Source organism: Vidua macroura, chromosome 6 (assembly GCF_024509145.1).
Source record: "Vidua macroura isolate BioBank_ID:100142 chromosome 6, ASM2450914v1, whole genome shotgun sequence".
Lineage (NCBI taxonomy): Eukaryota > Metazoa > Chordata > Aves > Passeriformes > Viduidae > Vidua > Vidua macroura.
In genome coordinates this window covers 48,044,183-48,072,112 of record NC_071576.1, presented here as the reverse complement: position 1 = coordinate 48,072,112, position 27,930 = coordinate 48,044,183, and the positions used below count along the sequence as shown (strand labels likewise).

Below are 27,930 nucleotides of genomic sequence, written 5' to 3'. Positions count from 1 at the left end.
GCTCCGCCGGAAGGAACAAGAAGAAACTTCGGGGCGCGGCGGCCAGCGCGGCGCTCGCCGGGCTCGGCAGGGCGGCGAAACGAGGGCTCCCCGCAGGGAAAGAGAAGAAGGCCGAGGAAGCGGCGGCCGGTCCCCGCCGCCACACCGCGGGGTCTCTGCGGGGGAGCCCGGGGGACTCTTTCTCGCGGGGCGCGGCGGAGGGATCTCCAGGCGGCTCTCCCCGCCGCCTCCCCCCCTGCGCCGCTCGCCCCTCAGCGCCGCCATCTTGGATTTTAATCCGCCATTTTTTTCCTCCCCCCACTTGGAATTATTTTTTTATCACTATCGCCGCTTTTTTTTTTTTTTTTCTCCCCCCTTCCTTAGTTTTCCTCTCCACTCCGCCCCTCCCTGGCTCGGTCTTCACTTTCCCCCCTTCAGCTTCCTCCCTTCCCCCGCCCCTCCCCCCCCCCCCCCCGCACCCTTGCCTTTGATGATTCATTTTCCCCCAGTGGCAGCGGGGGCAGCGCCGGCGGCGGGGGACCCCAGCGCGGGGCGGTGAGTTTGGGTCTCTGGGGAGGGTCTGTGTGTGCTCTGTGGGGCAAGGGAGGCGCCGGGGCCGTGAGGGGGCTGCGCCCCTGAGCGCGGGGGGGCCGTGAGGAACCGCGCCCGGGGTCCGGCAGGCGGGGGCGGCTGTCGGGGCGCTGATAGCGGCGGGCGCAGCGGGGACCCGCGGGCGGAGGGGCGGCCGCGGGCGGGGCCGGGGGCGGTGGGGGCCGCGCGGGGCCGGGGCGTGCGGCGGCGCCGGCGCGCGGAGAACGCCAGGGGGCAGCAGCGGGCGCGGGGGCGGCGCCGCCCGGGCCGGGCCCAGTCCCGCTCCCCTTTCCGCCGGCCTGGCCCTGCACTCTGGGCCGGGAGTTTCAGCCAGTTCCAGTAGTTCAGCGTCTGGGTTGATGGTTTTAGTGACCCTCTCGATCTTGCCTCGGTTCGATGGAATGACCGGACTAGTCGCCTTGGGGTTTTTTTTGGTATGTTTTTTTTTGTTAGGGTTGTTTTTTGTGATTTTTCATCGGGGGATACATGCCATTAGGGAAGGAGTAAAAGGCACGTATTTGTCCAACATCTGTATCTGAAACTTTAAAGTGAAGTTACCTTTAAGACGTTACTGTCGGAAACGCGAAAACCGGTGAGTGAGAGGGAGAGTGCGTGGTGTTTTGTCAGGGTGTGTCACAGGCAGTGAGAACCTAAAGTGTAGAACTTTGTGGAGTTTTCTGGTGCGTTAAATTCAGTGCAGAGCAACATGTTACAGGACAAGATGTCAATCTTAAGTTGTGCCAGGTGAGGTGTAGATTGAAGAATTTTTTCACAGAAGGGGTGATTAGACATTGGAATGGGCTGCTCAGGGAGGTGGTGGAGTCACCATCCCCGGAGATGTTTAAGGAAAGAATGGACGTGACAATTAGTGCCATGGTCTAGTTGACAGGGTGGTGTTCAGTCACACACTGGACTTGATGATCTCAGAGGTCTTTCCCAACCTAATTGATTCTGTGATGTGGGACAGCAATATGATCAGTGTTTAATAGTGTAGCTATAAATGCCTACTGGCACGTTTTTATCAATGACGTTAAAATATATTGCAGGATAAGTTCTCATGGACCCATGCCTTGTTTCCATAATCTGACCACTATAACTACAGATGCAGCTGCTTCAATTTTCATTAATACTGAACTTTTCTCTTCAGTTCTTTGCTTTCTTCCTTGCAAGTAACAATATGGGAGGAAATCAAGGCTTACTTGGTTTAAAAGTTGGATGTTATTGTTTCTTTATCAGGCTGTTTTCTTATTAGGACCAGATAGACACAGACATTTCTGCTTTATACCCACTGGAGCTCACAAACTGGAAATTCAGACTTATTTAAAGCAATTGCTTAATGTATTGCATACAAAATGAATGAGTGTGATGATGTATCCTTGTATACTCGGTAACAGGACAGATTAGGGCTCGTGAATGCTTTCTTTGCTCTGTTAGCGCTATCCTATTCCAGGACTACACTTCCCAGTGTGCTCTTCACTGCAAACAGCACATGCTTTAAGGCCCAAGTCAGTTGTCCAAGTCAGTATGGTACCTGTAAGGTGTGATACTCTTGTGCCAAATCAGAGCTGTGGTTTGAAGATGCAAAGAAGTCCCAGCTTAAGTGCTCCTGACCACTTCCCTGACCTTGTGTGTTCCCCCTGCCCCATAACAGCCACTCTTGGTTCAAGCCAACCGGGTTCAGATTTGTCTGGTGTCTCCCCTGATTCAGTGACTGAATCATTCAGGTCACTTGGCTCTGCATTTGTTTTGCTGGCACAGAGGGAGGATGGCATGGATGAGGGCATAAGCAGATGGGGGGGGCAGAAGCACTACTTTTGGAGTTACACTGGGAGTTACACTGTTTTGGAGTCTTCATTGGACTGTTTGACCCAGCCATGGTGGGACTGCCCCAAACTGAACCTGAACCTGTGTAAGTCACATAACTGCACACAGAGCTAATTTGGGTTATGGAGAAGTCCACAGAGCACTGGAATTGGTGGAAATGTTTGTGTGAATTGGCAAGTGGGAGGAAGGAGGTTTTCCCTCTCCTGGAAGCAGCTGAGCTTTTATATTGTCTCTATGACTGCTGAACGCTGGAGTTGTTGCAGTGACTTGGGGGAATCAATCACACAGGCTTTGGGGTGCTGTGCTCAGCCTCACCCTGAGAGAGCCCCCAGTGGAGGACATGGCAGGGCAGAGGAGGAGGAGCTGGAGCTGCTCAAGTATAATTTGCTCTTTGACGCTCATTTTGTGCTGGTAATGGATTGCTTCTGCGCCTGGATTAGCATCCAAATTGGCACACAAAAATTATGTGGCTGCACAAGAAAAAATGGGAATATACAGGCCGAGCTGTTGATGACAGACTGGAGCCTGGGTTTGGGTCGGTTTTGGATCCAGGTGTTCTCTCCCAAACCTCCATCCTGGGGCTGCAGTTCTGCAACATTCTGGACTGACCTGAGTCAGTTTTGACACAGTCTTACAGCCTCCCCATGCCACTATTAATCCGTGTTCAGTTCTGCACTGAGCTTATTCTCAGCACTAACTAGCTGAAAAGAAACACTCAAAAACATTTTTGGGGCTCCAGTTTACTGAACCTCCAGATTCAGTAGTCTCAAGTCTTCTCAACAAGACTTGATTGTTCTGAGTAGCTCCTTAAAGCTGTGGAAGTTTTCCTTCAGCTTTGATTTTGATCAGTCATTTTTATTCTGGTGATCCCATAGGAAAACTACTTGCACAGTTTTGCTCTGCTTCCTAAATTCCAAGGTCTTTTTACTTTTTGTAGGGTTATCAATAATGAAACCTTTGTCTTTTCTCTTGATACCGCTGAATTGTCCAGAAGAGCTGAGGCTGGGATTTTTGGGGTTGGTTGTTTTTTGTTTGTTTGTTTGTTTTTTGTTTGTTTGTTTGTTTTTTGGTTTTGTTTTGGTTTTTTGTTGTTGTTGTTGTTGGTTTTTTTTTGTCTTATATTTGCTTTAGGTCACTGTCTTGTTGAGGAAAACTTTCTTGCAGCTATTGTTAATTAAAAAAAAAAAGCAAGCAAGCCAAAATGTAGGTGTTTGAGTTCTTAAAAATATTTTTTTTTTAAAAATCCATAAATTGTATTTTAAAGGAGGTCCGTTGATTGTCTGTACTAATTGTGTTTGTGCTTCAGTTGTTGAATGGTGCTTCTGAATGTTACTGACATGCAAATAATGCTCAGAAAGTGTTAATAGATTTAATAAATTTAGAACCAAGTAAATGAAACTTGAGTTTTCATTTTTTAGAGTAGTGTTGCAATGAAATGCCAGATACCTCAGTGAGAGCTACCAAATGGAATTGAGCTATATTTTGGCATTTGAGGTAGTGTGCCTGTCAAATTACCATAATAGAATTGCTAAAGGCAGTGTGATTTAAAGAGTAGTGGTGTTATTAATAAAGGGTTAAAGCAGCATTGTGGTCATTTATATTGAAATACAAAAGGTCCCTTAGAAACTTTAATTGTGCTGGTAAACTTCACAGTTATAGGTAAACCTGAAGTCCTAAGTGGTCCAGGTGTAGTGTTAGATTTTGATGGCAGAGCTCTGTAGCAAGAGTTTTGAAGTATGTGGTGGTGTAAGTATATTTGAGTGTTTTCTTGAATGGGAAGATAGTATTCATCTCTGCCTTTTCTCCCTCAGTTCCTAAAGGACTTGTCAGTATGAATCTGATGTAGAAAGCAGTGAGAACAAGTCACATCAGAAGATTATATTAAATACCACATGTTGGTGGTTAGTGGTGCATCTCTTGCTTCTTTCAGATTTTCTGTTGGCATTATCTGCTGAGATGTTCATGGGAAAAGGAATCCTTGCTGTTGTTTCTGGCTTTTGGTATCATGTCTGGAAAGCTGGTTTTGGGTACTGGGAGAAGGAATCACAGAGTCACAGAATGGGTCAGGTTGGAAGGGACCTCAGTGGGGCCTCTGGCCCAACCTCTCTGCTCAAGCAGGGCCATCCCAGAGCACATGGCACAGCACTGTGTCCAGACAGATCCTGAATATCTCCAGTGAGGGAGACTCCACACCTTCTCTGGGCAGCCTCTTCCAGTGCTCGGTCACCCGCACAGTAAAGTTCTTCTTTATATTCAAGTGGAACTTCTGTGCATCTATTTCTGCCCATTGCCTCTTGTCCTATTAAGTAGTGGCTGAAGAAGCACACTTGCAGTCTTCAAGTTTGTAATTTGGCTGATACTAGAAAATAGAGGGAGCAGTAGATTGAGACAAAGGTTTTCTTGCTCATTAGGCTGATGAGCCCAAACAAATAATGATTTTTTTTTACCAGAATTTTGCTATGCATCGTTAAATGGCTTGATTTTGCTTGAGGAGGACTTAAGTTGCTGTCTGTATCAATCTCTTTTGGAGCAGAACAAAGTATTTTTCCTAATGTTTAGGACAGTTTGAATATCGTTCTGTGGCCACAATGCTTCTTACCTTTGCAGTGGTACCTTCCTTGTCATTGCTGTTATTGGTTAAGCAGAAGCATGTTAACACAGACAGTACTCACCCAGCCCAAATGTCCCTTGCGAAAGATGAGTTTCCTTCTCCGTGCAGAGAATGCCTTTCCTTCAGCCCACTGTGGCTACTGTACCTGTTGATTGTCAGAAAATACCACAGTAAGCATTTCCCCCAGACTGCTGGATACAATACAGGATTCACCTGCAGTCAGACTTCATGGTAGTTTCATTCACCTGTACTGCTTTTGAGCTGTAGCACAGCACAGCGTGGAGTTCAGTCCTGGTATACAAAGACACCAAGACTGAATTTCATGTAAGTCTTTAATGTAGTTTCTGTTCTAATGCTTTTCATTACCAATATTACAAAAACATGGCAGAATCAGGGTTAGTTAGAGTATAGAGCCCTGTAAAGTTAATAGATTGAGAAGTAAGAAAAACAAAGTTTGAGAGTGGGTTTGTCATTAAGTGTTTACGTCAGAGTCAGTCAGTGGCAGATCTTCACAGAGTTGCTCTTCTGACAGAAGTTCAGGTGGGATGCTTAACAAGGAAGTTTAAGGGGGTTGTTTGGTTGTTTTTGAGGTTTTGTTTGGTTGGGTTTTTTTCAGATGTATGTTATCATAAACTTACATGTGTGTATGTTATCAGGCAAACACTGTGAAATAAAAAAAAAAGCCTATCCAAGGGTGTTTTGGCAGTACTATGTATACTTTGTAAAAGGGCTGGGTCTACCTACAGTTGAATGAATAGAATTAATATTGAGGTTAAAGAGAATCCCTTCTATTACTGGCAGCAAGAAAATTCTTTATTTGCTGAAACAATCTCAATTCTTTTTCTTGATATTGATGCAGTAATTGAGCCAGCTTTTGCTCAGTGTGATTCTGTTACACTTTGTTGATAGTCTTTACTGCCTTTCTGTAACAATTTGTAAAAAGTTCTAAAACCTGTCAGTTTCTGGGTGATAAGTTCTAGTAAGATGCTGTAGCCAATGCATCTGTTAATATACAACACACTTGTCTTTACTTTGTTTCCCTAATTTGCCTCAATTTTCTGCATCTTTGTAAATAACTTAATTACAAATCATCTGTCCATAAACATTTCTTTAGGTAGTTGGATCACATAGGTGTCTAATAAAAATCTAGTCATTTACTACTCTTACCTGATAAAAAGCAGAATTTCTACAAAAGACAGTATTTCAAACATCTGTTAGTTTGTTGTGACTTTCTTCCACCAGATTGAAATGTGTGTTGCAATGGCCTGATACCAGCTGTGAGCAGAGCATTGCTTTTTTTATGTAATTACAGTAAAGTGAAAAGGCACAATTTATTTCTTTCTGAGGAAGCAGTAGGGAGGAGGGTGAATTAAAATCAAGAGAATTAATTCCTAATGTGTAAATGCAATTGTAAAATAATTGTATAAATCAGATCTTTTCCTGCAAGTTATACAGAGTGAGACACAACTGTGTACAAAAACATTATTAGCTTTCTTATAATTATTTATGCAAAAGACATTGAGACTGCAGGCAAAAACTAGCATGTGCTTTGCTAGACATTTATGTACTGCAAAATTGCAACTCTACTTGTGACCCCACTTAGTATTGGCAGTTGAACCAGGTGTGTTGTGACTGGTTTGTTTTGTAATATGAAAAAGTAAGAACAGTAGCCTGGGTCCTCCAGGTCATCACTGAGGCTTTCTTGAGCTCTGATTTTTGAATAAAGATGTAACATCTTTCCCCTAACCTCATTCCAAAAATGTCCATTTTCTGGTTGGATTTTTTCTTTTGTTCTTCCAAACTCTGCTCATCTTTAGTTCTTGGAGGATGCATGTAAAATAATCTTTGCTGTAGAGTTCCCAATAGGTTCTGGGTTTTATGTATTGGTAGACAGAATCTTAATTGGATGTGTATTTGAAAATACTATGGGTCTGGAGTCACATAGGGGCATGTTTACCCACGTGTATGTATGCTTGTACAGGTATATCTGTGGGTATAGCCCAGCTCTTAAAAATGAGCTGTCATTTGCAATTTATCAGCTCCAGAATTCCATCCTTGCTGCCAGATGCCATTGTAAGTTGTAGGACAATACTTCACCTGTTCACAGTTCCGTGTACTGGTACTAATGAATGGCTTTTTTTTCTGCCTGATGCAAATGCAGATTGCCACCTTTCCTCCCACCTTTCCCCACTTTTTCTTTGGGGGGGTGGGAGTAAAGGTGTGTTTCAGTTTTCTTTTACTATGATTATTATTATTGTTGGGGTATTATTACTATTTTTTGTTAAACTTCGTGTCTTGAAAACAGTTTCCCAGTAAGTTCTAATCATGTTTGTTTTACTTCCAGTAGGACTTGGAACTGAATTTATTCATCCACTTCTCCAAGCCTTTTGAAAAGTGACTAAATGCAACTGAGTCAGATTGTCTGTGGGTATGAAGTGGCTGGGAGAATCCAAGAACATGGTAGTGAATGGCCGGAGAAGTGGAAGCAAGTCATCTAATGACCACGCACAGACCAAATTGCAGCATGCAGGAAAGGAGAATCCAAAGATGGGCAAAAATGGAGTTGAGAGAAGATCAAGCAGATGTATGTACATGTTTCTGCTGCTTAGTGCTATGATTCACTTCCTAGTTTGCCAGCCAGGCTTCTGTCTTACCTTAATTCATGAGGGACGTCTACAGTCAGCATGGAGCTAATATCAGAAATATTAGTTATGTATGTATTTTCTGGATGTGTTAACTCCCTTCAGGAATATAGATTTCTTCAGATCACTTTAAAAGTCAAGTAAGAATAACTGTGTGTAACTTAATTTTGAACTGTTGTAATTATAAAATGCATGATTGGCACTAAGTGACAACTAGTATGATTTGAAGTGGATAATGTAATTTGAAGTACTTGCCCAGCTTTCAGTGAATACACTTGTAGAAGTAAGCCCCATTTTTTAATCAAGTCACATCAATAGCCATTCTGCAGTGGTTTTAAGGATTTTGGATTCTTCTTTTTGCTATTAGTCTGGGATGAAGGATTAAATGCAAATTAGTCCTTTATTCAGATGTCCTTTACAGTCCTTTATTCTGCTTCTCCAGGTACTTCATCATCTTCCTCAATTGTTGTGTATTTTTTGCCTCCAGCCTGTGTGTCTGTCTGTTCCTAAATGTAGCTGGGCTCTGTAATGTCCCTTAAATGATATCTCATTTTTGCTCTCTTATTTACAGGTAGTGGTGCTTCAGGATTTGAGGGACAAAGTCGTTATGTGCCTTCCTCTGGAATGTCTGCCAAGGAACTCTGTGAAAATGATGACCTAGCAACTAGTTTGGTTCTTGATCCCTATTTAGGTTTTCAGACACACAAAATGAATACTAGGTAACTTGTCTTTATTTTTCTAGAATAGAATTCATCTTCTTAGTTGATGTAAATCAGCAAAACCATGGAATTTTGTGCATTTTGTAAGAAAGAATGCAAATTTGTGAGTAGCTTCTGCCTTTAAAGCGGTGTTGCATGTGAGTCTGGAGCTCAGCACTACAAATGCAGCCTCTCACAGTGTTCCATCATAGGGCTTTCCATTAGTCTCCTGTATTTGTTCTGTAGAACAGGTTGGTAATAGGCATCATTTTCTAGCTTGAACAGTTAACTAATTGTAAGTTTGAAACCAGTAGTCATTTGAAATTATTCAAAGGCAGAAGCCAGTGTTTGCTAACTTTTCTGTTTATTCCATGAGCCCGGATGCTTTATTTCTCCTTCCTTACTCTCTTAAACATCAGAAGATGTAGCTCCTGAGCACTTCAATGTTGGTGCTACTTGATCTGAAGTTCTTGCAGACCCCTGCTGAAGGAATTGCTACTCAGATGTCTCTGTGTGGATAAGATAAATGAGTGTGCCAGCTGGAAACTTGCTTCCCAGAGTTGCACCTACTTTTGCACTGTTACACATCTGTTGGAACGCTTTGATTGTGAATTCTGTGTGGTCTCAGGATTTAGCTGTTTGTGCTTCTCCCTCTGTTACAGATGTATCACTGATGATAACTGTGTTCTATAGATCTCTCTTAAACTTGTCTGCATGCAAGATCTGTATTGATAGCTCAATGAGAAAACTGTATATAAACTATAAGTTTCTAAGGACAGGATTTGTGTGCTTACTACTGTGCAATAATAAGAGCTGGAGTTTCCTGGCAGCACATCATGAGAAACAGATTCTCAGCCCTTCGAACTGTTGCTGTGACTATTTTTAAAGGACAGTTCATGCACACAGTATCAGTTAAGCAAAATGTATGTATGCAACAAACTGACTGATTCAAAAATGACTGCTAGATGAATTGGTGCTGTCATATTACATAAATAGTTGCTGGTATAGCCTGACAGCATCAGCTGCACATGAAATTGCAGCAGTGTGGTCCTAATAACTGTAAAGACTTACCCCAAATAGATCTTTCCTTTTTGCTGGAGAGTGCAACATTCACCTTCAAGAAGGACATTGGAGTTTTTCCTGTTCCCTCCCTGCTATTGGTTACAGTAGCACATTGTCCAGGTAGATATTCTTGCAGTTCAGTTTGAAGTGTCTTTGTTTTTTCCTCAGTTAATCAAGCTAAGAATATATGCTGAAAGGAGTTTTTTGTTCTGTTGCATGAATGATAGTCTGCAGGTTATGCACGGGTTGTTAGTTCTTATACTTTTTGCTGTGGAAATGATGTAGTTGTTGTTTAATGACTACATAGTTGTCATAGTTGGAGAAGCTACTTTCATGAATGTTGTTTTATGTTGATAGGTTGTCAACTAAAATACTTATTTAATTACTGTTTTGAACCAAAAGGCTACACAAAGGCCACCATCATGTATTTTTTTCCTTTCTCAGACTTGGAGAACAGTTACAGGCAGTCTTCAAGGACAGTAGTTAATAATCTTGGAGCACTATGGGAAATATTTAGGTGAGGCTTACAATTCCTACCAGATGCACACCTTCTGCCTCTATCATATTATCCTATTAAGAAAGTTTCTGATTTTGTAATAATTAAAGTCCAGGCATCAGCATAGTTCTTGATTATCTTTTTGGGGCAGTGATGACACCTGCTTGCTACTGTGGCTGTGATGCTTAGATTATCTTTTTCCATTTAGTAAACTGTAGTCTTTCTAGAGCTCCTTATTATTGTTTTAATGGCTTTGAGGGAAGGTGGGGGGAAAGCAGGTGTGAAAAAACTACACTGCTTCCAAGAAGACAGGTGCCAGTACCCAAATACTATGATGTAGTAGAATTGAAGATTTGCATTTATGTTTGGGCATCTTCTGCTTCAGTGCCATGGAGTCATATTAGTTACATAGTTCGTGTATGGAGGTACACTTAAAATAAAACAGTCACTTATGGTGGCAAGCAAAGATTTCCTGTTCCCTTGTTCTGATTTGTTTGAAGATGCCCTGTGAAAGTGTCTGTGCCACTGTTCTGCTGTGCTGTGTTGGAAACATGTAAGAGGTTTGTATTTTTGCAGCCCATTGTAAGTTGATGATCACTTACTGAAGTTCTTCCCCTTAACTGGGAGGCCAGGTCTATACTTTTGTATGCATGAGTGTCTTCTCTGTGAGCACTTTTTCTACTTAATTCTTCCAGGTGAAAAGTTTGTAAATTTGATTTGTCGAGAGTATATTGATTGAAGAAAATACCCCTCATAGTAAAGTATCTAGGTTGATGTTGAAATTTACTTCTTTTCCACCGTCTTTATATTGAGTTAATGATCTTATGGTAGGATGATAAGAACATGACTCTTACTTTACATGCTGAGTTTTTGTGGTTTGGTTTGGAGTTTTTTTCTGAGTGTATAAAACTAAAGTCCTGCAGTTTGTGAATGCCCACCATCTTGGGAATAGGGTTATTGGCTCTGTAAACTGTCAAGTCAGGAATGTCTGAAAGAACTGAAGACTGTTTCTTAAAAGCTTCCAACTGAATCTCCTAATCTGTTTGTCCAGTGTTCTTCTAAAATGTCTTGTCACAAGGGATTTGAAGGACAGTGTAACAGTGTAGCTCTGGAAATGTCCTCAGTGGCTTTACCCAAAAGTATTTTTTGCATCCACTTGGATTTCCAAGAAAAAGCAGGATGTTTTCAGAGCTTCCAACCCTTTTTACAGGTCCAGTTGTCATTCTTTCCTCAATTTTGTAGCTCTTATCTCAACAGAAGAGCAGCTTAGCAGTTAATAAAAGAAACCCCATGTCTTAGAAAGTATGTTCTTGTCAAGTATCGCTGTTCTAAGAGATTTTGTTGCTTCTTGTGCAAATCCTGTTATATCAGCCTTTGTTTGTTGTGGTAAAAACAAAACTCATGTTGCAAGCTACACTTCCTGGGTTGAAGGTTGACAAACACTAGAGATTAAAACTGACACCTGTAAAATGCCAAGTAAGTTTTTGCCCGTTTTACCATCTCTTATTTTTGGGTGCTTTTCCCTAGACTGAGCACTGAATCTTGAAGTCATATGCCTTAGTGGCTAATCTGCTCTTTATACTATCTCACATACCAAGGTGTTACTGTTTAAACTTTAAGCCAGACTCTGGATCGGGTTGCTGCTGTTACCAGTCAGTGTTGTTTCCTGGGTCCCTAAAGCACCAGCATCATGCTGGGGAATACTGAGAGAACTTCCAGTGTGTCTCCAAATCTGTAAGTGGTTTAGAAAGTCAGATATGTTGTGGTCTGTTTGCTGCTTTTAATGAAGTTACAAAGAGGTGTGTGGTGTGGGTGGTTTTGTCTGATTACATGGGACTAACAGACCAAGCTTTAAGAATTTCCATGTTTTCCATTGGAAACATTAAGTGCTTGGGGATCATGTGCAGGAAGCTGCTTCTCTCAGCATTGCCTCAACAGCAGTCACTGACTTAGGTGACCAAACTTGGCAGGGTATGTCAGTCTTCATCCCTTAGAGTCACCACTAGGCAGTAGAGACAAAACACACGAAGCAGTTCCATTGCATTTATGAGCCTGTGCTGAATCTCCTCTGTGTTCTTTAGCTCATTTCAATATAATAATTGAAGGGTTTAGTATTCATCTTGAGTGAGGTCTGGAGGCTGAAAAAGTGATATGGGTTCTGCTAAATAAGGTTATGTGGCCATACAGTTCAGCTTCAGTGGTTTAGTGCTGTGGAGATACTGGATTAGAGGTACACAACTCTTATGTAGTGATAACCTGTTTCAAAATGAAGCTTTTACATTCCTCAGACCTCAGTGTCTGTGTACTTTACAAAATTGTTTTGATTGACTTTTGCACAAAATCTGATTTTTCCATTTTTTTTCTAGATTATTTTTACTGATAGCTTAATTCAATAAAGTCCTATACCTTGCTCCTGATTGTCTTCCTTCATTGTATATAAATCACACAGTGATTACATTGGAATCAACTGTTTTGCTGTTCCCAAATGTTTTGAATTAAAAAAAAAAATCACAACCAAGAAACCACCCTAAATAACCATACCCTGCCCCTCAAACCAACACCCACCACCTTACTTTTACAGTTTATTTGTACTTTTAGCTTCAACAAAAAGTGTTACATCTTCAAAACATGGAATGGCTTGCATCCAGTGGTCATGTTAACTGCCAAATTAAATTTACCATGTGGAGTGTCAGAATAGGATTAGAGGACAGTGTTAGGTTGTTGATTTGGGGGGGGTTCATGTCCTCCATATTTTATTTTTTAAAAGTCCTTCTTTGCTAAATTGTGAAAATTTTCTTTATTTCTGTTCTCAACTATACTGGCATTTTGACGACACTGGTGTGTATTTAGTGTCAGTTCAGGAAATTTAAGTAATATGGATTACTTTCTTCATTAAAAGTGCTGTTTTGAAATTTGGCCTTTAAAGAACATTAGTTTTTTTTCTGTATGAAAATACTGGCAATAAATGCTGAATAAGTTGATCATAACTTGTATAACTAGCTTTGAGGAAAAAATACTCGCACTACAGGGTTGGGCAGGGAGGAAGCCAAAATGTATGTTAATTAATTAAGTTGTTTATGCTTTAAATAGATGATTTTCAATTCTTGTGCTGCTGTCTTGAATGCTTAACAGGCTTGCAGTTTCAGCTTTCGTGCTCAATCTCTGGTACTATCTGAACATAAACTTGCTCTTTTCCAGAGCTGCTTAAATAGAAATACCATCCAGACAAGGTGCCTGTTGTTAAAAGGCTAATGAGTTTATATGGTTTTGATAAATTCACTCTTCTTGATGTTCCCTAGTCAGAAGTTAAGAAGCAAGCTTTGGAAGTAAAACTCTTTATCATGCACTGGTATGCTGTGTGGAGTTCCATATTGGATCTCTTGCAGGATCAATTTATCCTTTTTGTTCAAACTCACTGCTCTCAGTGACTGACACTGAGCAAGGTACTGTGCTTCTGAACTTACCAGAAACTCTCCTTTAACTTCCTTTATAGGCAAGCATCTCACTGACCTTTGGCTTTATACCTTGGAGTTCCAAGAGTCTTTAAGTACTCCTGAGGTAAGAGAAACTTGAGAGAGAAAGAGCTTTGCTTCCGCAAGCCATTTTCCTACGTCTTCCTTGTTGAGACCATGTCAGTTTGCCCTTAATTGGGATGAGATCATCTTCTATCATATTTTGAAACTGTAGTAGCCACAGCTTTATCAGATCTTGTTGACTAGAAAAAAATAAAAGTGTTTTCTAGGGAAGTGCGAAAAGTTTCTGTTCTGCAGGTTGTCAGAAAGAAGGGCTGATACTATTTCTTTAAAGACCCTGTCGTAGCTGAGGTTTTCATTCTTTGCTCACTTCTAACACCTGACTGTCTTGCAGCAGGCTTCCTGTCCCATGAGACCTGAGCTGTGAAGCTGCTTGCAGAGTCTGTGCCTGTGAGCAGATTCAAACACCAACGTGTCTTGTTCAGTTTCCATGATGGAATTAATTAAGGGTACTGTTCAGAGGAAGAAACCAAAAGTCTGGATAAATAATTCTGATTTTAATTGCCTTTTTTTACAGAGACTGGGTTGGCTGGTTTGTTCTGTTGGTTTCCTTGTGCTCTTTCTATCTCTCTTCTTTGAACTAGTCATTTGTTTTACTGATACTTAAAAGTCAGTTTCTTTGGCTCATTTTATATGTATACATTTAGCTTTGGGGCCTTTTCAGGCTCTCTTCATGGTGGAGCTCAGCAACAGTGTGTAGATTCTTCCAGCAGATGTGCAGGTTTTCGGGGGTTTCTTTGATGTCATGTGTAAATGTGGAAGCCCTGTAACACCAAAATGGTAGTATGCAAGGTTGCGTCTCAAAATCAACTGGCATTTTGGTTGCAAAAAACTAATAAATAAACTAATTAATTATACTCCTGGGACACGTGAAGTATCTATCAGCAGACCCAAATTCTTAAGGAACATTGGACTTCTAGGTTTTCTTGGCTTCTTCAGTGTCTCAAATGAGAAGGTACATTTTAAAGTATATATGCAGATACACCTGTGAAAGACTAAGGCTTTCATGAGGAGTCTGGACTATAGTATTCTGAATTTGCTTACAAAACTTCGTATGCTCTCAGTGCAATTTACATGTGTTGTTGAACTGTGAACAGCCCTCTAACCAGGCTCAGGGTGCACAGTGTTGTTCTGTTTCATCTGTTTGGGAAGCCTTGGAGTGAAATGTTGAGCATAATATTTGTTTCCAGCATCTTTCCATGCACTTGTGGATACTTCTTGCTTGTTTGAATTCCTGTTTATCTTTTCTCATTATCTCTTTCTTGTCAGTATGTAAAAACACCATTTTGATAAAAGTGCTGCAGAGTCTCCTTGGTATTAATTTTTGAACCTCTGGGTGCAGAGTCACATTCTTTGAAAAACCCAGTTCCCATTTGAAATGTCTGCCATGCAGTCCAGCGTTCATCTGACCTTGTAATGTCTTGGGGGTTTTAAAATTTCTTCATCCCTTGTTTCCAGCCATCTTTTTGTCCCTTGAAGGTCTTGGGCATACACTAACTATTTTACTTTGTATGAATGGTGTTACAAAAGTTTCTGCTAATCACTTAAATGAATTCTACCAGCAGTATGGTGCCTGAGACAAGAATCCATAGAGACACCTACTGAATGTGATCCATGGAGGTATGCAGTGGCTTTCAAGGGCTGGGGCCAGGTTTCAAGCTACCTAAGGTAGCTGGTCAGGTAGACATCAAGTCAGTGTTGTGAAACACCTAAAATATTAGCACTTGGGGCTGTAGGATGTACTTCAAATTGCCAGAAAATGTAGGGTGTTGATTCTTTTTCTGTAGGTCTTGAGAGCTACTGTTAAGCTTAGCATCTGCCATCCTTTTTTATCTGTATTTCTTTTCCACACTGGTGGCTCAGTTGGAATACTGCTTTCTTAGCTAGCCTAGACCAAGCCTTTTGATGATAAATAAGTATGATGATGTGTCTCAGCACATATATTGCCTGTCTCAGGTGTTAATGCAATTTTGAATGTGATGGCTTTTCTACCTACCTCTCTGTGCTCCTGCAGGTCACTTAGCTAAAAAATGGTATATTTCAACATGTAAAATACAGTGTAAGGGAATGGGCAGTCACTCATCTAGCCCAGAAAGAACAGACATACCTGAAGACCAGTTTTATCTGGAAATCCTGTGCGTTTTTCCCTCATGTGATATTTGCAGATAGAGGTGTAAGCAACATATTACCGTTACACGTTTGTGCAAATTGGTGAGCGCTCTACTTCTCCTGGTGTAAGTTCAGTTGGCTCCTTGCTGGGAAAGTTTGTTTCTGGTTGAAACTGAAAATGAGTGCAAGTCCTGTTCTGAAACTAGTCAGGTTCAGTTCAGACTGTGTGATTTTAAATTCCCTTCATGCATGAGGAAGCTCTGTGAGTTATGACTATCAAATCTGGGCAAAGTCTTTTTGGTTTTGGGAGAGCAGAGATATTTTTGTGTGTGACTGACAAGTTGAGGAAGACTTTGGTGTGCTGTAGAACAAAAATAATGATTGTGTCATCTCTAGTCTGAGAGGAGTTTTCTTGCATGATAAGGTCTCTTATTAGGTAGTTAGCTTTTTGGGATGACAATACATGTATATTCTTTAATAAATAACTTGATTTGAAACTTTGTGGCATGGTTTGTACTACAGTTGTAAGCAGGCATCTGTTTCTTTACTGATTCCTGCTGTCTTGTTCAATGTCATATCCCAGCCAGAAGAGAACTGAACCTGATGTCTGCTCAGAACTCCTTACTGTCCTATGTTCTCTGAAAGCCCACAGGTTTATGCTGATAAATTTTGCTGGATTCAAAAAGGTCTAAAAGGGTGCTTTGTTACTATGTCACAAGGAAGTTTTTCAGATGGAGATTTGAGAGGTCTATAAAAGCAGTAGAATGGAATGCTGATAACCTGCTGAAAATAATTCTGCTTTTAGGAGATCTGTCTTCATTGTATCAGGTGCATAAACACAGCATCTGCCTTCTAAGGAAGGAAATTGAATCCTCATAGTTGTTACTTATTTCTGATTAGACTTTTAGCTTTTTATGAAGTGAAACAAAATCAGGATGTAACACTTTCTTGTTTCCTTTATACAAGTTGCATGGAAAAGGCAAATCTTACATTGTCATTTAAAATAAGTTACTTGCAACATTCAGCATTCTAAGGTGACAATAAGCCAGTTCATATGGTGATTTTAAAAAATTGTGTCAGTGAGGAAGTTGATTGAGGTTTACTTCCATCAATTTCAAGAATTTCTCCCCCACCTTGTTTACTTTTGTAATGAAATACAGATTTCATTTGGCAAGTAAGAGGAAATAAAATCAGAATAGTAATGCACTTCCAGCAACAAGTAACAGCACTTACACATGTGCTCAAATGTTCTTAGTTTGTTTAGCACTTCTGTCATACCCTCTGTAAGCAAAACATTTGAGTTGTAAAAAGAGCTGCAGAAAACTGTTTCTCATGATCCTGGGAAATTTTTATCTTTTTGAAGAGTCTGCTGGGGTGTGGCACGCATTTAAAAATACCCACACCCCACCTCTGCCCCAAAGCAGAGCATATATGGGTATGTGCTCAGTCAAAGGCGATGTATAGGGATTTGACAAAATCTCTAAGTGCTGCTTTCTCTTGGTGGTTTTTCAGCTCTGAAGTGGAGCTCCCACTTCTGGCAGCCATGCAGGTTTTTTTTCTGGTACTTTTTCCCACTGAAGAGATGAAGGTTAGTTTCTCTTAAATCTAAAGCTTTAAGAAGAAGGCAGAATTCTCTGCTAATGTACAGGCGTTTGTTTTCATATTTACATGCCCAAGAGTTCCTGTTTGTGGGGGAAAATTCTTAAAATTGCACTAACTTTTGGAACCTTAATCTGCCACAGATGTAGCATCTGCCATGTGTTAGTATTTGTAGATACTTCTTGTTTTGTCATTAAGAGCTGTATTTTATATGAATGCACATGTTGAAGTTTGCAATCCACATAAACCCATGTAGTGAATTTATCAGTATAAAAAGTCTTTGGGTTTGGCAAAAGTTGGTCAGTGTCTTTATGCAGGGAGTTAAACATTTATATGGGTAGCAAAAGAACTGTGTGCTATAACTGAGGAAGAATTCAGAATGACCGATGGTGGACTGCAATAGCTTTATTTTTTATTTCAGATTTCGACCTATTAAAGGAAGGCAAGAAGAACTCAAAGAGGTGATTGAACGTTTTAAGAAAGATGAGCACTTAGAAAAAGCCTTCAAGTCCTTGACGTCAGGTGACTGGGCCCGGCACTATTTTCTTAACAAGAACAAAATGCAGGAAAGGTTGTTCAAGGAACATGTAGGTGTATTTGTAATTAATGTGCTTTTTCAGATGGGTGAAAGGCAAAGAAAAAGTAAAAATTTCTTAAGAATGTAGCAATAGTAAAGCAATCGAGTGCTCTGTTATGTGTTGTTTTACTGTTTTTTATGAGAAACTTCCTTTGTTTTTTAAAGCCTATCCAGACACACCCTCCCTTTTTTTTTCTTGTTAACTTGCATTACCTTTTATTAATAGAGTGTATAAAGGAAGGAGTTTTTCCCCTTCATCATTTGTTTGTATTGTGATTTGTTTGGGGTTTTTGGGGTTTGTTTTAGGGTTTGTTTTTTTTTTTTTTTTTACTTACAACTGTTCTAAATCAAATTGGGTGACAAAGGAAGATAAAGGAAAAGGGAGTAGCCTTGTTACCTCAAAATCCCCAGTTGTTATGGGTATAGGGGCTATACCCATAAGGGTTGTTCCTCCTCCACTTCCCACACCCCAATTCCATTTTGTATGTAGCAGAACAGTTTTTGATTCTCAAAGTTCAAAGCCAAAAAAATCATAGTACCATTTGCTTGACAAAAAAAAAAAAAATTGCTTCTTCAAGAATGAGTCTACTGTTTCCAGGTACAACTAAAAAGAATATGGCCTGCTTTAAAATACACCAAATCTAGTAATGTAAGAAAGATTTAGCAGGAAAAGTTATGCTTTGTTAGAGTGGTTTCATTAGTTGGACCAATTTTGTACCACTCTAGGTATCTTTAATTTTCTTAAAATCTTTGGATAATCACAGTACCTGTGTGAGGATTCCTGCAAGTCACTGTGAAGAAATAAGATCAACATAATATGTATAGCTTAAATGTATAGAAACATAAAAAGTATAGAAATGCATTTCAGCAGATAGCATTCTGCTCCAGCATCCATGTTGTGTGTGTTTTTGTACAGTTCACTTTCATTATTTATATAAGAAATTCTTCAGTGCTTTCATTTTGTCTGTAACAGACAAATACTGGGTTTTTGCATTGCAGGTATTTATTTATTTACGAATGTTTGCAACTGACAGTGGGTTTGAGATACTTCCTTGTAATCGGTATTCTTCTGAGCAAAATGGAGCCAAAATCGTTGCAACAAAAGAATGGTAAGAAATACAGTTTACTGTTGTGTTCTGTTTCTGTCAGTTTTTTGAAAGAATCTATAAATATATATCAAAAAGTGTGATTTAGAATTGAAACTGCAACCAGTGAAATAGATTTGTATTGTTACTTGAAAATTGAATTTTCTCTCTGTTTTTGCTAAGTACTTAATACAGGATCCATGCCTCTGGAAGGTAGGACATGCCTTTGTATGTCAATATGCCTTTCTATGTTTGGGTTTATGCATATAGTGTTCACTATACTTTTTTTTTTTAATCTTGTTTTCAGTCAGAGAATTGTTTTTCTCTACTCAGGAGTTGTTAGACTTCCATGAAAAACATGACTTTATGGCAGATTTGTTACACAGCAAATAATTGTGGGAGAAATTCGTTTTTTGCCTTTTGTAAAGAGGTGTTGTTTGTGTATTTTGATTGTGCAAGATAAATCTCTCCTGGAAGCAGAAGGCTGGAACCCCAGTGTGTCCCATCTCATTTTGGCACATCTGAGTTTCATTATAAGCATGTGTGTGGCAGCACCAGCAGATTCTGGCTTAATTCAGATTTTAAAATCATTTCAAATGTAGACACCAATTGTATGAGCTTTGCTTTGTGGCAGTACCCATTCATACCAGCACACCTAAGGTGAGGAAATGAGGTTATGTTCACACTGGGATTGAGTGGCCAGACACCCTGCTGATGGCAACACAACCTCCATGTGTTGTAGAGGAAACTTTAAATATGGTGAGGACAGTTTCCACCTCTTCATGACCAGAGCTGAGAGTTCCACAATCCTGATACAACCTAAAAAATACTGATTATGTTTTGGGGGTTTTTGGGTTGGTTTGTTTGTTTGTTTTTTTGGTTTTTGGTTTGGTTTGGTTTTTTTTCTTTGTTTTGTTTTGGTTTGGTTTTTTTTGGTGGTTTTGTTTTGTTGGGTTTTTTTGGGGTTTTTTTTTTGTTTTGTTTTGTGGTTTTTTGTTGTGGTTTTTTTTGTGGTTTTTTTTGTGTGGTTTTTTTTTTTGGTTTGGTTTGGTTTTTTTCTTTTTTTTCTTTTTTTTTTTTTTTGTTGTTGTTGTTTTTGTTTTGTCATTGCTGTTGTTTGAATTCACTCCTTGGCTGATTCTTTGGGGTAGAAGCTTTGCATTTAAGTGTGTTGAAAATAGATTAACTTTTCATGCTCAAAATCTAGAGTAGCCTGAGAAGTGAGTGAGACAGGAGGTCTGCATCTTAACCCTGCTGATATCTGGAAACCTGTCAAGAATCAAAACTAGAGATTAGAGTTATCAGCACTCTCTGTCAAAGGAGAAATTTGCACTTAAATGGCTTTGCTTTTAGTTCCTGTCCTTCATATAATTTTAGTATCTCCATGGTCATTTCTGTCAGAGTAATATGGAATGGCCACTCTGAAGAGCAGTGGAAACAACACCCACGCAAGAAAATGGAAACTCTGTGCTCCTACTAGGCTGAGTATTCCGTGCCTCTGCACTGCTGTAGTCATGATGGCACATGGGCTGTCTGCACACAAAGGCTTTGTGGTTTTGTTGATTTTTGTAGGTGTCATTCCCCCTCCTCACTCTTATTTCAAGGACCAGCTTCATGCTGAAGAACTACTTGTGAGTGAGGAAAACATCTTGCTTGAATTCCAACCTTTGTTAGAGTCACTACTGGGCCTCATTTAAAAAGCTGTGGATCTCAAAGCATTTTCATTATGCTGGGTTTTCCTGGTCACAGGATGAAGTTCAGGAAACACAAGCAAGAGCAGCTGGAGGAAGTAAAAATTTCTCAAGTGGTGATGGGGGGAGGGAGTGTACACAAATGAAAAAATCTTGCTTTTGGTTTTAACAATTGCAGAAGCTGGAGTAATCAACTCTTGCAAGCAGCCTCAGGAAATTGTAGAAACAATGGTCGTAATTGTTTCTGACATCAGATTTGATGTAATTGATTCGATAATAACTTTTCTGTGAAATTATTTTGTAATTTTGGCACATGTCGTCTTATTTCTGCTACTCTTTTTATATTAAAGGAAACGAAATGATAAAATAGAACTACTTGTGGGCTGTATTGCTGAACTGTCAGAAATGGAAGAAAACATGCTGCTGAGACATGGGGAAAATGACTTCAGTGTCATGTATTCCACACGAAAAAACTGTGCACAACTATGGCTTGGTCCTGCTGCATTTATCAACCATGGTGAGTAGTAAGTATAGGAAGCGTGTTGAAGAGCATGAGGAATTCAGAAGTGTTGTATGTGAGCCAAACAGCACAAGAACTTGGAGAAAAGTGTCTGAATCTGGCATACTATATTAATGTAGGACAGAATCATACTGGGATTTTCCCAGCCAGAGCTAATCAGCTGTGAAACTCAGAGAAGGCTCTAGGAAGCGATGCTGTCTTCCTTGAAAGAGACTTTGGAAGTAGCAGCTAAATTAGTGGAGCGTATTTTGGGTTACCTTGAATTCCTTGTGAACTCAGTCGACAGTAACATCTTCATTAGGTGAACTTTTTACGGCTCTTTAACCTTTTGCAGAAGCTTAGCTGATTGTGTTGCATTTGTATACCAAAGGAAGAGCAGGTAGGATTGAAGATGAAACTTTACCTTAAAGAGGATGGAAAGTGGACATTTGTGATAGCATAGGCAAGAGCTCAGAAACGCAGCTATACCAAAGCAGGAGTCTTTTGATGTATGGCTTTGTGCAGTACTAACTTAACTCCCAGTATTTAGTTGAGATTCTGCAGTCTTTGAAGTCAAAGTGAATCCTTACTTTAGATATCTACAACTATTCATGTTTCAGGTCTTATCCACAGTTAATTGACTTTATCTTTTGGACCTTTTTCAGATTGCAGACCTAACTGTAAGGTAAGCAAGAAATCATAAATAAATCAAGTACCCCACTTTTTATTTCTTTATCCTTCCAACTTTTCTTCTCCAACTGTTTTACTTTTATTTGTTACTCAGATACTGTGCAGCTTTAATGATTAACCTTTTTTTTTCCCTTCCTGTCATCCGCTTCTCCAGTTCGTATCAACAGGCAGAGATACAGCATGTGTGAAAGCTCTAAGAGATATTGAACCTGGAGAAGAAATCTCTTGTTACTATGGAGATGGGTTTTTTGGAGAAAATAATGAATACTGCGAATGTTATACCTGTGAAAGGTATGCATTTATGTAAATGGCTTTCAAATTGAATTGGGCATATTCATGATTTATTTTGCGAAACTGAAAGTCCTTTATTATGAGTACTCAGATTTTTGGACACAAAATAATTGCTTCCTACCTGTTTGCTGTAATGATTTTTCTGTGTTGTTACAGAATGATGATGATTCCTGAGAACTCTGTGTTGTCTTAATCTGTTGATTCTCCATTCTGGAGATTAGCCCAAAATGAGACAGAACAAAACAGGGGTGTAGATTCTTAAAAATATTTGTACTGAATAAAGTAGAATTGGAAGGAAAAGCAGTTACAGCTTGTACAAGACCATTATCCCCAACTTTTGCTCTTCTTTGCACTTGATAAAGCAAATTCCATTAGTGTTTTATTTGTGGACCTGAAGTTCTCTTCTGCTGGGAATGGGCAAAGTAGTTTTTCACCCAGTGTTCTTAGAACTTGGGGGTTTGTGCATTTGTAATTATCTACTGGTTTGGACTGTATTTGCTTCTCTCTGTCCATCATTCAATATTTGTTTTTCACATGTGCTGTCCCAACCTGGTTTCTTCACATGAGTTGAAAGAATTCCATAGTTGATTTTTGCCATGTTGAAATTTCGGCTCACTGTGAGCAGGGAGGCTCAGCATCATCTGAGAGAGCTTCACTCAATTGCAAGAGGAGCTGCACAGAACTCACTGTTCTGTTAGATCTAACTGTAGGAGGAAAAACCCTATAAAGGACAAAATACTGCTCATATTGAGAAATAGCTTAGTGCACCTGCATATAAATAGTTTAATAATCCTACTTCCATTTTTATTAGCTACTTTGGTCACTAACGAATCTTGAAATTAAAGGGAAAACACTCTGGCATGGACCTCCAAGCTCATGTGATATTATGTCTTTCCAAGTGAAGGATGTAATCTCAGACTTTATCTCGAGAGCTGCTAGTAAAAATGTACTTCAGTCCTGGAGACTCTAAAGTCTTGAATAAATAGACACCAGAATTGTTCTTGCCTTGTGACATGGAGTGGTGTGGGGTTTTTCTCAAGTTCTTTTGATCACTGATTTCAGTGTAATATGGGCATACTTTCTTTTTCAGGATAAATTACTTTTCTGTGTCTGAAAGTTTTCATTAACTTGTTAAGTACATGAAAATGTTATTTTTTTAAAGCTAATGTTTGGGTCATTCTAACTTTAGGAATCTGCTTTTCAATTACAAAACTGTAGTAGAGGCAGTCAAATATATATTTTATTTTGGGAGGAGTTAGGACTCATTTTTTTGCTTGTTTCAAGACTGATGAGGCAACAGTCACTTTGTATACCACAAGAAATTAATATTTAAGTGTCTCAATTTTAACTATGCTGTAAAGAGTGTTAATTTGCAATATTAAAATGCTGGGATCTAAGGATCTCTGGGTATTTTTGGAGCAGTGGGAGATTTGGCACAGTACAATTTCTTTCAAGCCTCCACAAGTCATCACCAGGAAGATTTGCATCTCTCTACATATGTCCATGTACTCTTCCTAGGTGATCCTGCTGTTCTTGCTGGCCAGCTGAGACATTTAGACATCCAAGATGACAGGTAGAGGACAAAACAGCCCACAAAATAGTAACAAATTCTGTGGCTATTGGTATCATTGATCCAGATACACCTGGGATCCAAATTACTGTATATGAAACAAAACTCTTAAGTTTACATTAAGATTTCTTAATACCTTGTGTCCTCTTTTTATTTGTAGACGTGGAACTGGTGCTTTTAAATCAAGAGTGGGATTGCCAGCACCTACTCCTGTGATTAACAGTAAATATGGACTGAGAGAAACAGACAAACGATTGAACAGACTTAAAAAGTTGGGTGACAGCAGCAAGAATTCAGACAGCCAGTCCATCAGCTCTAACACTGATGCAGATACCACTCAGGAAAAAGGTAATGCAAGTAAGTAAGGAGAAGAGCTTAGAGTCATTAAAGGCTTCACAAAAACATGGAAAACTTTCACAGTGATGGAATTCCTCTCTTAGTGTTGAGATGCTTCTCACATACTGGTCGCTAAAACTAATTTATTCAAGAATCTGAAGGCAATTTAAACAGCAAATTCATGGGTTTCCACAAGTATTTGAAGAACAATAGGTGGTACGTTCTTCTTTTGTTTTCCTTTTTTTAATATCAAAAGTAATTATTTATAAACATGTCCGTTAAAGTCCTGCCAATAATTTCTGTATTTCAAAATACAGTAAACTACCACAGGCAGTAGTATGGTTTAGGAAAGAAAACTTGCATAGTTTGAATTCACAGGAAGAGAATTTTTAAATAAATACTCTTAGTAGATATTATTAAACAAATAGTTGTTTCCTTTAGAGGTCTTTTAAATTGGACAGCTCTTCTCTTTCCACATCCAGAATTGATAGTTCAGGCACCTCTTGTGCAGTGAAAGTGCACAGTTAGTAATTTCGGAAGAAATTGGAAGGGATTTTTGTTTGTAATCTTCCTGCAAGACTTCTCTCCATGGAGTATAGGGAGTATGATTTATTTGTTTTCCCCACTTCCCCACCTCCACCAACCTCAGTATGGGCAAAATACAAATTATTTAAACTTTGATTTAACTGTTAAACAGGTTTGGAACTTTGTAAAATACTGCAGTTCCATCTGTCTCCTGTTTGCTGCTGTGATAGTAAAAAAATGAAACACAAAAAACATAAAAACCCAACCAACGAATGAGAAAAAAACCTTAAAAAATGTCCCCAAATCTTTTTATGATTTCTAATTACCAGTATTTAGAGTTGCACCTCTGTTGAGCAGACAAAACTCCTTTGCTTGCCACAGTAGGCAGTAGTTTCACTGAAACTGAAAACATTACATTAGATAAAGGTGTTGGGGGTATTTTCTTCCTTCTCCATGAAAAAAATCCTGGAGATAATATTAGATCATGCTGACAGTCAGATTTTACTGGAATAATACTCAGCAAAAGCTGTGAATAATGTCAAATAGATATATTTTTTTTAATTGATAGAAGAAGAAATTCAGTAAAAACACAGCTTGGTATACTGGGGGTAGTGAGGAGAAGTATATCTAGAAATGTTGATGTACTTGTGGCCTGTTTGGCAATTCCTTTCATGTGTTGATAAGTTGCAAGTTAAGCAGTCTCATTCCTTACTACATACTATCTATCTTGTCTCATGGATTATTTTGAGGTGCCCCAAATAAATGAAATAACTGTAGTATTTGGGAGTGGGAAATTCAGGATATAGTAGTGTCATACAAAACTGCTTTTTTTCTTTTTCAGCTAACAGAAAATCTTCAATTGGTGTAAAAAAGAGCAGCAAAAATCGAACATTAACCAGACAGTCTATATCAAGAATTCCAGCATCATCAAACTCTACCTCATCTAAACTAACTCATATAAATAATTCCAGGGTACCAAAGAGACTGAAAAAGCCTGCAAAGCCTTTACTTTCAAAGATAAAGCTGAGAAATCAGTGCAAAAGGCCAGAGCAAAAGAATGCTTCTCGAAAGCTTGAAATGGGAAATTTAGTTCTCAAAGAGCCTAAAGTAGTTTTGTATAAAAACTTGCCCATTAAAAAGGACAAAGAATTGGAGGGACCAGTCAAAGTTGCAGTCTCTAGTGGATGCTTAACGAGGCATGCAGCGAGAGAACATAAACTGAATTCTGTGAAAGGTGCTTATGAGCATGGTGGTATTGCACCCTGCACATACATCACGAGGAGGTCGATGAGAACAAGGATGAGTTTGAAGGAGACCTCTGACACAAAGCTTGAACCAAATACATTGGATAGCTATAAGAGTAACTTGACTGGAACACAGTCGGACATTGCAGAGCAGCAGTCTCGTGCGTTAAACGACAACAATGTGACTCATGGACCATCACATAAAGGAGAGGGTCGGTGCCAGAAAAGTGATGCAGGCACATCAAAAAAGAAATCTCGACAAGGAAAGCTTGTGAAACCATCTTCAAAAACAGAGGAAACTGATACTATGCACAACACACCTGTGAAGGATGAAGTACCAGATTTGATTAGTTCTCATTCAGAACTTGAAGAGAGGAATAATGCGGTGGACACACCTGTTGGCTTTAAAGACTGTATCCCTGGGTCTGGTGGCTGCTCTGTAACAACTGACAATTTTAAAGCAAAAGATAGCTTTAGAACTGCAAAAAGTAAAAAGAAAAGACGAATCACGAGGTATGATGCACAACTTATCCTTGAAAATAGCTCTGGGATCCCTAAACTGACTCTTCGTAGGCGCCATGATAGCAGTAGCAAGGCAAATGATCAAGAGAGCGATGGAATGAATTCTTCAAAAATAAGCATAAAATTAAGTAAAGACCATGAAAAAGATAATAACTTATATGTAGCAAAGCTAAATAATGGGTTTAACTCAGGATCAGGCAATAGTTCAACAAAATTAAAAATACAGCTAAAACGAGAGGACGAAAACAGAGGGGCATACCCAGAGGACCTTCATGAAAATGGTGTGTGTTGTAGTGAAACTCTCTCCCTTTTGGAGTCAAGAATGGAAGTAGATGATTATGGTCACTATGAAGAGGAAACAGCAGATGAATCTTCATCAGAAGAGGATGATGAAGAGGAAGATGACTATGATGATGAATTTGATGACTTTATTCCTCTTCCTCCAGCGAAGAGATTAAGGCTTATTGTTGGCAAGGATTCAATAGATATTGATATTTCTTCCAGGAGGAGAGAAGATCAGTCTTTAAGGCTCAATGCATAAGCTTATAGGTCTTAAACTGACCTGGATGTCATTTCTAAAAAAAAATTTTAAATAATTAAAAAAAAAAAAAAAAAAAACCCCAACAAAAATTCCATTTGATTATTTCTCAACTAAAGAACTTTCTGAAAAACTTAGTGGCAGCACTTCTTTATTCACCTATCAACATAATATTGTAGAAAGTGTACAGCATACTGACTCTTCTTAAGTCTGATTTGTGCAGATTTTTATTGTACTTTTTAATAGCCTTCTTATGTGCAATTCTGAGTTAGAGGTAATGCTCTGTTGTAAAATAAAGGCTAAAGCAAAGTTACGAAATTGTATCAGATCTTTCCATGCAGGACAGTGAGAATACAGTGTGGCTACAGAATTATTTTTGATCAGTAGGAGCGTTAGTTTGCTCTTACAATATTTGACTAAACAATTTACAAAATCATAGTAGCAGCATATTAAGGTTTTCTAGTATATGTTAACATCACCAGCAATGATCTACAGCTTTCCGATTTTTTTGCTAGATGGTTTTTCCCCCTTCGAGTTTGTCAGTTTTAACACTGTATGCTGTCCCAGACGTACTGTTTGTGGCCTTTGTTATAGTAGCAAACTGTTGGTTGGAAGTCAAATTGATTTCTTTAAAAAAAGAGAAAAAAATATGAAAAGGTGTTGACAATTTGCTGACTTTTTAGTACATTATATGTACAAGGGTAGCAGTATGCAGAATAAAGTTTGGATATGGTGTATTTATTGCTTGTTACGTAAATTAAACACCTTGTATTTAACACTTTTCAATACTTTTAGATAAAATTGTTCTTTGCAAGAATGATTGGTGCTTATTTTTTCAAGAATTTGCTGTGAAATAATGTGATTACGACGGGCAACATTTATCCAATGAACTGCAGTTATCCTAAATTGGTTCTTCATATTTTTCTGTTGCACTTGTAAAATGCTACAAGGAATTTAAAGAAAAATCTATTCACTTTAACTTATGATAGTTTTATCAAATTAAAAACAACTAAGTCACAGCTTTTGTTCTGTGGTAACCTAAGAATTGTTTGTCTTTTAAGAACCAGTTGTAAAAGAATGAAAAAATATGTATATGTTGTAAATATTTGTGTGTTGTGAGAAATTTTGTCATAAGAAATTGAGATAACTTGCCAGAAAGGTTTTTAAGTCTAGAAATACCATGCCAATAAAATAGGAAACTGTAAACCTAGTTTTAAA

General features: G+C 39.1%; 1 protein-coding gene across 7 annotated transcripts; it reads left to right on the top strand.

The window, feature by feature from the left end:
- Positions 1-10: 10 nt before the first annotated feature.
- Positions 11-27,930, top strand: KMT5B (lysine methyltransferase 5B). 7 transcript variants are annotated; one of them, XM_053981590.1, is made up of 10 exons: positions 11-534; positions 7,353-7,589; positions 8,219-8,366; positions 17,566-17,731; positions 18,721-18,830; positions 20,848-21,014; positions 21,662-21,681; positions 21,841-21,977; positions 23,708-23,895; positions 25,250-27,930. In XM_053981590.1, exons 2-10 carry the CDS (start codon positions 7,436-7,438, stop codon positions 26,713-26,715), a joined length of 2,556 nt encoding a protein of 851 aa, XP_053837565.1. In that variant the 5' UTR covers positions 11-534; positions 7,353-7,435; the 3' UTR covers positions 26,716-27,930. The 7 variants fall into 7 exon arrangements, with proteins under 7 accessions (XP_053837565.1, XP_053837560.1, XP_053837561.1 ...); XM_053981585.1 differs by having other exon boundaries at positions 23,708-23,904; XM_053981586.1 differs by having other exon boundaries at positions 7,350-7,589; positions 23,708-23,904.

Excerpts from the sequence above, each read along its gene's own strand:
- KMT5B (XM_053981585.1), top strand. The coding sequence starts at position 7,436 with ATGAAGTGGCTGGGAGAATCCAAGAACATGGTAGTGAATGGCCGGAGA. Across the intron at positions 21,978-23,707 it reads GAATGTTATACCTGTGAAAG|ACGTGGAACTGGTGCTTTTA; the intron begins GTATGCATTTAT and ends TTTTATTTGTAG. Across the intron at positions 23,905-25,249 it reads TCAGGAAAAAGGTAATGCAA|CTAACAGAAAATCTTCAATT; the intron begins GTAAGTAAGGAG and ends TTTCTTTTTCAG.